We start from the raw sequence: 13,187 nt of genomic DNA on the forward strand, positions 1-13,187 counted from the left end.
TTCAGCATAAAACTAGGACTAATGATTCCTAGAGAAACTCAAAATCATCAATGTGGCTTTGTTTAACACCCCCGCCCCCTCGTGGATTGGTGCACAGATTGAATTTAGGGCAGCACAGGCCTGCATGGCTTAATAACAGAGCTAACAGCTAACGTTAACGTTGAAGGTTGCATTGAGTTACATTATGATGCATTCAAGCTCTATTCTCTATTCCATTCTATTTAATCAAAAATTAATATTCGGTGAAGGTAAATTATAACGTCATCATGATGCGTTCAAATGTAATCTTGAAAAATTTAGTTTTTGGCAAGAAACTTGAATAAATTCAGTTGTTTGAAGGAGATGTTTTCACAGCAATATAAAATAGATATTAGAGAGGATATTATGATCTGTTTAACTTCTAACACTAACTCTAAGCAGCTTATTATATATAACTAAACTACTAATGCCAAGACTTTTTTTTAATCAAAGCAAATATTCAAATAAAAATACAATCATATATTTCCTAATCATTTGAACTGTGTGTTTGTATGCAAGTAACCAATATGGATGAGAATAACAAGGTTAAAGGATAACATTTAGAAGTTTTGATGGTTTACACTGACTTTGGGACAATTGAAATTATATTTTTGGGACGGTGGTGAAAAAAGCTAGTCTGGAGCCTTGAAACCAAAACTGTAGTACGGCACTTAAATGCACTAATAATATACTAGTTTTGACAGATAATATTGTATACAATTTAAACAAAACAAATGTTGTAAAAAAAAAAATAGAAAAAATAGTTGTTCTGCCTTTCTTTTGTATATTTGCTATTGCTCCTTAATAAAGCAAATGTATTTTTATTCCATTAATCAGTGGAATAATCGGTAGAATACTTGATTACAAAAATAATCGATAGCTGCATCCCTACATAAAACTCTGATAAAAGTTGATTGTGCCTTTAATCATAGTATGTCTATTAGAGGTATAGACACTGTTTGATTACATACCAGTGGTTGCGTACTGTAGTGGAGGGATTAGTGTGTTTCAAAGGCATCTTTCAATATTAGTGATGTTACATTGAGTTCTTATTAAGTTCTCTCTAAACGACCTTGCTCATTTAAAGATTTCAGAGACCTCATACTTTTATTTTCTTGGCAAATTGCTGCACTTTCAAGACCAGGCCCGTGTTCTGGAGCGTTCCAGCTTTCCTTTGACACCGCCACATGCTTATACAAGAAAATGGCCTCTTGGGCTTTCTAAAGTTACTTTCTTGGGTACAATTTCTTGTCCCATTTCTCAGACAGAGTAAGTTTAACTTCATCTGCCACTTTCTGAGCTCTACTATTTATAGTTCGATGCTGGGATGATGTCGGGATCTTTCTTTGATAGACATTTCTGAGAAAGACTAATGCTAAGCAAGCAGATCTTATACAACCCATGTGGCCTTTTTACAAGGCCCCAAAGATGCCATCCTCCAATCTGACAGCCGTTAACTTTCAGGCCCCGTTCAGGACCAGAGGTCTCAGTATTTTCTTACAGTGCTGAGCCTTAACCTCATGGGGATGTGATTTGGATCTATAAAACTACCTTGCATAGAAATTCTGATTCTTTCACAGAACTGTCCAACAATATGATTTACTTCTGTGTTCATAGCTCTCATAAAGGGTAACTTCGGTATTTTTTCCATGTTTTTGTGTCTGACTAATAGGAACAACAATTTTTGAAATTGGTCCAGTATTGAAGGACAAGGCTGTAACTGTCAGTTGCGAAACGTCATTGTTACATTACGTTCACTGAAAGGACCCTACAAAGAAATAAGACGTTTTTCTTACATTTCACTGGATCCGGTCCGTTTGTTATTATGTCCAAGTCCCGCTCAAGGAGAAGTCTCGTTGTGAAACCTGAATATCTGTATACTCTGGCTCAAATAAATATGGGCAGCCATCAAATTCAAAGACCTCATCCACATTGTGGAAATCATCTAAATATTCAGCCATGACATTGAAAATCTTTTAGATAACACTAAGCTGCGCTTTCTGTACTCCAACACAACAAACCCTGCCCAGCTGGCACTCACGTTTCCACCATGGATGTATTCCACTATTCCACCATTGTCTCCCGCCAACACCTCACCTCGCCAGATTTGAGAACGAGACTTCTCCTTGAGCGAGACTCTTTCCATAATGTTGTCAGACACTTATAATAACAATTCAAGCCTGTCATGACAAACATAAGCACTTTTAGTGGACATAAATGACGGTGCCATCTTGCCCCAATAGCACCATATTGAGATCCGTGAGCAGCTGCCATCTGCACAATCTCCCTCAATACTGGACCAATTTCATAAATTGTTGGCGCTGTTTGTCAGTTAGACACAAAAACATGGGAAATAGGGTCCAGGTTGAAAAATACCAAAGTTACCCTTTAACTAACATCCTCTTAAAGCCTCCTAAGTTTTCAAGAGTATTCTGGGTTGGACATGTTCTGTTATTGTGAACTATTGAGGAACATCTCTTTTATGAAGTTTTGCCTTTCTCAGGCACTGCCTAGTGCGTTATCCAACTATTCAGCAATTTATCTCGAGTGCTCTTGAAATCTTCGCTGAAGTCGACAGGAACATTAATTTATTATTACACAAACAGTGTAGTCAACCTTAAAATGAGCTGCACTCTCAGTATAACTGCACATTTTTCTGTCAGAACTCCTTGACAGACCTTGAGAGACACGTGACAAACTGCTTTGAATCAGCATCTTTGACATGCTGATTCAGGGCTAAACTATAATGAGTTGTGCTGCTGTGCGCTTACAATAGCAAGTGCTTTAGAACAAAAGGCTTCAGGGATTCTACGTCCTTGAGTAAATGTGCACATACAGAACAGCTAGGACCCTCTCCACATCTCCCACGTACATATACAGCAGCTTACAGAGCGTTTGGATGCCTTAGAGCAGTGGTTCCCAACCTATTTTCTTTTTTGTTTTGTTGTTTTTGAAAAGCTAAACGCCAACAAATATGGATTGAAGCAGAATCAAATTTTGCTACGAAGTAGCAAAAAAAAAAATCTTTTGAAATAGTTTTTTATATAACAACTTGTGTATAGATTATCCAGTAAGTTTGTTATTATGATTTCAGTTATACATGAGCAAATCAAATTTTATCAACCTCAGACCAGACAATTCCTGCCACACCCCTTTTGATCTTTGTCACCCCCCTAAAGGCCCAGACACACTAACCCGACATCAAAGTACTAGCAGAGACGAAGGCCACCAGTTGCGTCGTCTCATGTAGTCTTTCTTTGAAGATGAAAAATGAGAAGAGCCCTCTCCGTGTGTGTCCTCTTGACTTTACCTCATTGGCTTGCTTTCCTCACATCCGTTTCTCTTCTCCTGCACTGATTCGGTTAAGCTGAACAGCCAATCAGAGGGATTTCTTTCACCGACGGGCTCCGCCGCCGATTCAACATACTGGATCGTCCGAAAAAAATCTGACAAGGGCAGACTACAGCGGACAATGTGGGACACACCGCAAAAACTAGGCTGACAGACGTGTGTCAGGGCCTTAAGGGGAGCCCAGATCCCAGGCTGAGAACCGCTGTCGTAGAGGACACAAAATGACCTGTGCCTGATCTTTCACATTCATCTTATCAGCCCACAGGCCACTCAGCTCCCATTGAGATGATTATCTTCCCCACAGCTGATTATAACAAAATTTTCCCTCTTGAGATTCCTTCATTCAGCATCTATTTGACAAAGTACTTTCACAGTTTCAACATCCCATGTCTGGCCTGTAGCCCAATCAACTGTTTTTGCATTTTAATGAGGCTATTGGACAGGTACCTTCGCCATGGGAAGTTTTAGCTGCAGCTCGGTGGAACAGAATCAGAGGATAACAAAGATGTCCACAGCTTTTGAATATTCTAAGTGTAATATTTTTAGAATCCCTGCAGGTTTTATATCGGGCACATGTCTGAGAGTAGTGCATGGGAGGTTTTCTATTTTCAACTGTTTGCTTTGTCACAGTGGGGGACAGAGCAAAAATCTGTATTCAGGCTGTGATGGGAAACACTGTTGTTTACAAGACAAGATGCAGTATTATTGGTCTGTGTACTGATGCTGTGCCCCAAAGCCTGGATCTTATCGTAAGCCATGATACAGCGTGTAATTTCACTTAGAGATAACTGGGCTGATAATTTCCACATTTGTTGCTATGCCAGCACTTGTGGTAATTAAGTTATTTAGGCGTGGGTACTTTATGCTGATTGTACACTATATAATGCCTTTTTACAGGATTTGATTGCTGCTTTGATCAGAGAGCGTACAGCAGCATCAGTGCACCATCTCAGGATTGACGTGTTGCAGCTTCCTCCCAGAGTTTCCGTCATCATTTTAGTCCCAGGTGATGTTGCACTAGGCTAACTGATACTGCTGCTGTTCACCTGTGTTTGCCCCTGCAGCACTCTGACACATATTGCATATGGCACAGAGCATCTGGCGGCTGTTCAACAATATATATAGTATTTTTTCCATTAACGCAGGCGTTTGCCAGACAGATTTTCCCGAGGTCAACAGGCTGTTTGTTTACAGAGTCTACAATGCATTTGTATTCTCTCTGTGTTTCAGGCGAGGGTGCATAAAATTGTAATCCTATCACTGGCAGTGGTCATGGTGTACTCTGCGTATTTGTCTTTTGGTGATCCACTTTAACACTGAAAGCTTTATCACAGGTCGTTCCCATCAGACTCAATCTTCTTCCCTCGAGTTACACTTTTGCTCCTCATCACTTTCATTATGATCATGAACTGACTGTCACATATTCTGTATGGCTGTTACATATACATAAGGCTCTACATATCATGTACACTTGTTAGTTGAGGACATGAGGTCATTCTCCGTCTATTGTGATTACGTGCAACATTCCTGGCTTATGCCTTGCCCATCATCTTTAAGATATAGGGAAGTAAAGGGAGTGTCTCTCTCTTCCTAAGGTTAAGAAGTACCAACCGGGTTATAGATGCTGTCTTGCTTCTTGGATATTCAAACTGATTTTGTTTACATTTGGAGTTCTGGGCTAATGTCCATAGATTGGTGTTGATGGTTTGCAGACTACAGAGATGCCAAAGAAAACAGCGTAAGTACTTAAAAGGTATTGCTGTGGTGGGTCTGCAGTCACTGGCAGTCAAGTGTGGAAAAGGTGCTATTTGTAGCCTTGGTTAAAGCTACTTAGAAACATGACAAAAGGCACAGTGCCTGGCAGAGATCTTTATCATCATTTATGGTCTAGTGCTTCTTAATTGTGTGAACATAAACAGTAATTAAAGGTCTCAACTTTGCCTAGGTGGTAACACTAACACTTTGGTCTGTAAGTGTTTGACAGGGGAACATTTTCTTTTTTTGGCTCTACTCAACGCTTGTGCTGTGAATTTGAAATCAAATGACTACGAAGTTATAGTGTGGATTAGTGCTGCACAATTAATTGAAATCGCAATATGGCCTACTGCAAATTTTCAAACAGCAGCAGCCGCAATATTTGTTAAAGACGAAATGTGTGTCATAATAGCATTTTAAATTAAATATTGTGGTGCTGCAGAGATGTCCTGGTCTACACATCATATTCTACAGACTTAAGAAAACATCTTTGGTGGTACCAATCCCTGCAAAAATCTTAAACAACCAACTAAAGCAAAGTTAGGAGTTAAAGCAAGGAAGAGCCATGCAGCTAGAATGGCTAAAAATGTTATAATTGCAGCACTATATGGTTCACCCAGTATGGATAAAAACACCCTCAAACTGCGCTAAAAGTCAGCACTTAAACCTCATAGTCATTGTTTCATTTTAAATAAAATGTGATGGATTACATAGCCAACACAACAGAAAATGTCCTGTCTCCATTCAAATGCTTACCGACTGTACTCCAGGTGTCTCACCTCACATTCAGATAAGCAGAGAAACATTCACTTCATAATATAAAAAGAGGGGACATGCTACTACATGGTTGTCTCCTCTACCCATGCACCAGGTTTAGTAGGCTTCTTTTTTCTCTGTGTTGCGAAAGCCAATGCAATTTTCATTTAAAACTAGACAGGCACTCAGACAGCGCAGACGTCCACCAAGGCCATGCCCTATCTCACAATTTTATTAAAAAAGTAAAAAATGATTGGGATCCGCTCCAAAGATGTAATGGGTTCTTTCCTCGGCCTATGCTACACCCTTCCACCAAGTTTCATGAATATCGGGTCGGTAGTTTTTCCATAATCCTGCTGACAAACAAACAAACCGATCCGAAAACATAACCTTCTTGGCAGAGGTAATAAACACAATATGAATTGTCTCAGAGTTTGTTTTGGAGTCACATTTCAGGTTTTGCTACATCCACGTTTTCATATGTGAAGTGTAATTGCAGGTGCCTGTAGGCAAGCTGGGTAAACATGAAGCCCACGTAGCTGTTGTCCGAGTGTGTTCTGACAGCTGTGTCAATGGAGACAACACACATTATTGACGACCTGATTCACCACTATTAGCCTTTTATGACGGTCTTTTACTGCTTCTCGGGTGATAAAGCAGTCGATGCACTTGGTTGCATATAGCTGTGTGTTTAGGTAGCATAGAGTCACGGGGTTGGGAGTGTGTGGTTGGTGCCTATAGACAAGAAAATGTCATTATGTGCGTGTATGTGTGCTACAGCTAATTCCTCTTACTAGAAACACACAGACATCGGTGAACATATCCTGCCTTGGAAGCTGTCTCCATGGCGATACAGCCGGAAGAGGGAGAGACGTGAATAGCTGGAAGATGCTGCATATATCATGTTCTTTCTTCCACCTACACTCTTTATCTACACCCACATGCCTCCCTTGGGACTTGGCTGCTGTAATTGCCCTCCTGCTCTCTCCTCTCTTGTCTTTTCACACCCTGCACTCATCTTGTCAGACAAGGTACAGTAGAAGGATCTAAATGTCCCTCCTGGAACTGCGAGACCATTGTTAGTCCCTCTCCATGCTCATTAATGACAACAAGCTCTCTACATTACAGAAGCTGTTATTAGGCCGGTCTCACTACCTGCATTCATCTAACCCATCTACAGTACAGTATCTACATCATCATTCGTGCTTAAGCGGTCATTTGGTCAGGCTCCCAAGCCAATTAAAGTCCATTATGTCTGCTCGTACCTTTTAATAGCTTCGGATTTTCTGGTCCAAATCACAAACTTTATACTGTTTTATATGGGCAAATTTCTTATAAGCGTTATGGTTTTAAAGGACAAGGTTGATGACATACTCGTTATTGTCAAAAACACCATGAAGACAAAAATCAAACAATACGTCAATCCAAAGCCAATATGTTTCTACTGAAGACGTGCTGTAAAACTTTAGAAACCGGTCACTGATAAATATTTACTGATAAAATAATTTCCTGAAACAGCTAGGCATGTTACTTTTTAGCAAACACTATCCAAACAGGAATAAATATCATATTTGTTGGGGACTATTTTCAGCAGCGGATACCGGAACACTCAGACGTTGTACAAATTGGGTTTTGTCACAAAATATGTTTATGTTCCTCAAACCAAGTATATCATTTTGGTATCCGTACTGAAACTCTGGTATTGTCATGGTCTGTAGCCCGAATGCAAACGTGATTAAACATATGAATGTCATGTGGATACATTTACAGTAAGTGACACTGATTTCAACAAATCAAATCCCCTGCTTTGTCTCACACCTGATTATATACAGTACCATGGAAAGATTTACGCTGTTTGGTCAAATGTTATCTGCTCATTTGTGTGTGTGTATATGTTGGCAGGGGGTACTGCCTGCATGCTCACCTGCGTACATTTACACTGACATAATGTCACTACTCCCTACAGGGTGCAAGTGGAGTTCTACGTGAACGAAAACACCTTCAAGGAGAGGCTGAAGCTTTTCTTCATCAAAAACCAAAGGTCAAGTAAGTACAGCCAACGGGGAACATCGCACCTTTCTCCTCTCTTCCCATAATGCAAAGAAGCTCGCTGCTGCTCGATATGCTCGGAGCTAAATGCACAAATAAAAGCATAATGTAGATTATTGCAGTCAGTGATGACGCATATCGTATTCCTGTCCCAGTGGGGTTTCATTATTATATGAGCTGCCTCATTGTAAAGCATTGTACAGTATATTTAGGTGTGCACACTACGGCCCAGGAAGGAGAGAGAGTACGGCTCATTTGTTGAGAAACGAGGCAGCGCTGCAGTGTTTTTCTCAATAGGAGATAAGACTGGCGATGCCACAACATCTCTGAAAGAGACCTCGGTGCAGCTCAGCGGTTTGGTGCATTGTGTCTGGAAGACACTCATTTGCATCTAGTTGTAAAAATGTACGCTATGGGAACTCTGTGTCTCTGGTAGGACGTGTCGTTAACATATCCCCGACACTGACATCTGCTGTTTTTCCCTCAACTTGTCATTGTCACTAAGCCATCACAGTCTTTGACATAAAACAGCAGACTAATGAAAATGTCGCACCAGGCTGCAGGGGTCTGTTGCTCTATATGCCGTTGATGCTTTGTTTGTTTGTCCGGTTTCAAATCATGTTAACATTGATGCCGGCTTCATCTGAAGAGGTCGCGTCACCAGAGATTAGGTAGCTGCTGAGGCTGATTGGAAATGGATAATACAACTAGCACCACCCTCTGCCTGGCAAGCATGTCTGCAGCCAAGTTCCTCTTCTGCATATCCGGTGGTTTGCTTATTACTATATGCCTGCTCATATTCAAACCTTGTGAATCCACAAACATTATTATCCCTCTTGTTTATTTCTGTCCAATCCCACCAGTTATTTATCTTGCTGTGTAGGCTTTCTTCATATTAGAAGCCCATAAATGCGCTGGTGTTATTTTTGTGTTATTCTTGGAGGATTTGAAAGCTATGCGTCAGAGGAAATCCGTTGTGACAGGGTGCCAGAGCAGCACAGAGCTACATTAGTCATGCTTCAGGGCTTCGACAGATCTAGTCTCTTTAGGCCTTTCACTAAATGCATTTTATGCACCTAAATAACTGCTGCTCCAGCAATATCAACTTTCTACTGAGGAGAAATCTGGCTGCGTTTGTCGTCAGCAGTAGACTCACAGTGACAGAGGTGGTCATAACATTGGAGGGTGTGAACTTTAGATGGTGGACAAGTGTGGAAAAAGTGTGAGATATTGATCAGAATGGGTGCAGAGCTTTTACAGTAAAATGATGAAAAAATAGCAAAGACTTACTAAACTAAACTCCTTCACCACTTGCCAGACCAGTTTTAGTCAAATCAAATGTCTTTTTTGGTTCACAGGCCTGAGAATCCGCCTGTTCAACTTCTCACTGAAGGTTCTCACCTGTGTCCTCTACATAGTGAGGGTCAGCCTGGATAACCCCAATGAGGTCAACGACAACTCAAGGTGAGAGTCACACTCAGCAGTTGCCACCCCACTCACCAAATATCCCCTAATCCAGGGTCGTGTTCAGAAGGTAACCTACAAGTTACGAAGGTCTCGGGAGATGATTAAGGTTTGGCATAGACCTCGAATGGTTAGGGTTAGGATAGGATCTTTCTAATAGCCAGCAGGAGGCGACTCATCTGGTTGGAAAAGAAGTCTGATTGAATAGAAGTCTATGAGAAAATGACTTTACTTCTCACTTGATTTATTACCTCAGTAAACATTGTAAACATTAGTTTATGTTCTCAATCGCTAGTTTCAAGACTTCTTCAATACAGCATGATGTTCATTTAGAAAATTATGGTCCTATTTAGAGTCAAATACGCCATAAAGCAGGGTATGCTTTAGGGTGTGGTTACCTTGTGACTGACAGGTCGCTACCACGGCGTTGTCTGGTCTGGGAGTTGTCCGTGTTTTCTTCTTACAACTTTAACCCTTTCACTGTGTGTTTTCAGTCCTTGAAAGTTCATTTTTATCTTTTTGGTCGCCTAGAAATGCCTTATTCAACATTCAGTTGTACCTATCTCCACCCTCTCGTGTCACTTCTAGTTGCAAAAAAAACAAGATGGTGACAGCCAAAATGCCGAACTTGTGGCTTCAAAACGGCAGTCCGAAACCAATGGGTGACGTCATGGTGACTACGTCCTCCTCTTGTATGCAGTCTATGGTTTTTGCAAGTTTTCGCAATTTGTGGGTTACCTTCTAGACATGACCCTATTCCAGATGTGTCCATGTTTTCTTGACACTGTAGTTGCTTTTTACTATATGATTTGTTGTGGTCTTTTTTTGTTTTGTTTTATATTTTGTCAACATGTTTGATGCTAAAAAAAGGTAATGGGACATCTTTTGCTTCAGAGAAGGATTTTACTGTCCAGAAGCTGTTTTTGTAGATGCTGCTCCTTTCACTGTCTACTTATCAGTTTTAATACCATTCATCATTTTCCTCTTGTATTATATTCCAAACCAACCAGATGGCTTGCCGTATGCCAGAGGATTTTTCCAAGAATATTATCCCGTTGCCATGTGCGTAGAGCAACAAATGTGAACGATTTATTTATATGCAAATGTTGCTTTCAACACTTTGAATATGTCTGAGGTTTTTATTTTTCTAATTGAGAATTACTCTCAGAACTAAAAACTGCATTTAAGTCAATTACATTGTGTGGTTTTGATGACATTAACATTGCCTGGGGATAAAGTTTTCTTATTTATTTTGAAGTGATTTTATTCATTTGGTGTGTGTACAGTAAGTTGCCCCCGCTGTGCAGTCATGTGGAAGCAGTGCATTGTTTGTGTTGTGCTCACTGCCAGCAGCTTCCAGAGACACGTTGACTTTGTTCTTTATGGCATCATATCAACTGATGGGAATGTTTCCCAGCGGGCATGTTTCCACTCACATTCACACACACACACACACACACACACATGTTCACGCTCTTTTTCTGTTTCCCTTGCTATGTTTTTCTCCACAGTGCAATATGTCTGAGCAACAACAATACTGCAAACACTTCAGGAATCGACTGGTATGTTTCAGTTAAGATGGCTTTTAATTGTAAACTGAAGTTCATTTTGTGCGTTGTGATTACACGGAGGTGTTCTGAAGTGTGAGGAAAACTTTCATATGGTTTTTGACAGGTCTCTGATTTTCTGGGTTACCAGATGGAAATCTGTATGGGCGATACAGGTGAGACTGTTAACACTCCCAACGAAAGTGCACATAAATCAAATTCCACTGCTTGAATGGAATCTTAATGTGTGATTCAACCCAAACACTCTAGCAGCCATTTGTTGGATAAAAGCATTGCAGAACCCAGTAGTTCCTCAGTGAAGGTCGAGCAGCCAGAGGAGATGAGTTTGCAATTACTCGGTTCATTTATCTCCCTCTCCCGTCTGCTGCAGGTGACGGTGGCCTTAATCAGTTTCTTGGAGGCCATACTTATCACATATCTCAGCTACAAGGTAAGGAACGTGTCCACAGTGCAGAGTTTCTCTCTTTAATCCTAGCTGATGTCTTAACAGCTGTCTGATCAAAGTCCAACACATCCCGCTTGTTCTCCCTCGTAGGCCGACACCTTTCAATGTCCAGTTCAAATACCAGGGCCAAGCAAGGCACCTATCAAAGACACAGGGCCAGAAGACTTTTACCACTCATTTTAGACTCAGACATCATGCACACAAGTTATATTTTGCAGGGCTGGAAGTGCCGTTTTTATTTCATCTATGCGACTCCTCTAAAGGTGCACTTTGGTCCTCAGTTCATCTGCATTTAAAAGGAGGACTGTGCAAGTAGTGAGGGAAGATATCCGCATTATGTATTTTATGGAAATAACTCAAGTTCCCACTAATAGAAAAGGTCAGTATTTGTCTGAGATTCTCTGCACTCTGCATACAATAAACCTAAATAACCTTGGGATTCTCTGGGGACCGAATATGCAGAAGACACCTGTCTTATTAATACCACCCACACCTTTTGAAGATCAAAGGTCCAGAGTCTTAAAAGTACTGCCAACCTCAATAACAAGCTGGTCTTTGCTTGGAAATATTAGCTTTGCTGCTCTGAGACTGCTAGTGTCTCTTAGACATGTTGTTCTATAGTTTTCAGCTCCGTCCCCTGTGGTGATCCTCCTATTATTTGCAATGTTTTTGATCCTTTTATGTCTTGCCACATCTTTTTTTCCTTTTTTAGAAGGCTGTTTAGGGAGTCGTACTGCATATATTTTATGAGGAGCAAATCCTCTGTTTTTCAGCTGGTGATAAAATGTAACCTGGTAAAATGTTTCGGTGTCACAAACTTTTCTTTTCTTTTCTAAGCTTGTTAATAGCTCCATCATAGACAGAAGCCACCACTGAACTGCTCCGTGTAAACTCTGCTGCGCCCTCAATATGTGATTAATATTCAGTCCCACTCGCTGATTGTGCAATTAGCTGCAGCCATTCGTTTACTCTATGTATACAGTATACTGTATTATCTGGCCTTCATCTTGCCAAGTATTTTCAATCTTAAAAGTGTTTTTTTTTGTTTGGAAATAGCTTAGCTTTCCTTCATTCAAGGCCTTATTGAATACATAATTCATGTAATAATCCAAGGGTACTAATAAACTTAATTTACATAACACTTGTCTTAAAGCAAGAGCAGAAAATGCAGCATTCAGTAGTTTACAAAGTAAACTCTTCAAAAAGTAATAAAATCTGGAAAAAAAGATAGATTTAATTACAAAGACTATGATAATAATTCTGTTTCTATATATAAACTGTTGCACAGTAGCTAAGCATCATTAAAATGCTCCACAAACGAGCACTAGCTTTGAATGCCTCAAGAACAAAAACGGGTCAATGAGGAGTGTTGTTTCCTGACCCAACATTAATTACTGACCTCTCCATTCCAGCTTTGATAAGCTCAGATCAATACTGAAATTGTTTGTAACAAAGTTTAATTTGTATTACGAGAGTAGCATGAACTTACAACTCACAACATACTAAACAGTATCCTTCTTGCCTGTTATACAGTATTGTTTTCGTGTCTCAGCTGACGCCCTCGTTATTACTGGAATCTCACTTCTCTCTAAATTAATCTGCGCTCTCTCAATTTCCTTTCTAGGGGAATATTTGGGAGCAGATCTTCCAGATATCCTTCATATTGGAGATGATCAATTCAGTGCCATTTATAATCACAGTGAGTCATTTATTAAATCCCGTGAGCTGTCAATATGTTTCATAAAAAATGTATTAGCACAGGCTCAAGGTCATTTTGATAT

General features: G+C 40.2%; 1 protein-coding gene across 22 annotated transcripts in view; it reads left to right on the forward strand.

Moving 5' to 3' along the window:
- The window catches only part of LOC119493027 (potassium channel subfamily T member 1-like), an 87,098-nt gene that overhangs the window by 41,535 nt on the left and 32,376 nt on the right, over positions 1-13,187 (forward strand). For all 22 annotated transcript variants that reach the window (XM_037777995.1, XM_037777987.1, XM_037777988.1 and 19 more), the window contains 6 exons: positions 7,847-7,926; positions 9,288-9,393; positions 10,905-10,955; positions 11,068-11,116; positions 11,332-11,391; positions 13,031-13,105. In XM_037777995.1, coding sequence (XP_037633923.1) covers positions 7,847-7,926; positions 9,288-9,393; positions 10,905-10,955; positions 11,068-11,116; positions 11,332-11,391; positions 13,031-13,105 — 421 coding nt within the window. The remainder of the gene's footprint in view (positions 1-7,846; positions 7,927-9,287; positions 9,394-10,904; positions 10,956-11,067; positions 11,117-11,331; positions 11,392-13,030; positions 13,106-13,187) is intronic.

Source organism: Sebastes umbrosus, chromosome 8 (assembly GCF_015220745.1).
Source record: "Sebastes umbrosus isolate fSebUmb1 chromosome 8, fSebUmb1.pri, whole genome shotgun sequence".
NCBI classification, from domain to species: Eukaryota; Metazoa; Chordata; class Actinopteri; order Perciformes; family Sebastidae; genus Sebastes; species Sebastes umbrosus.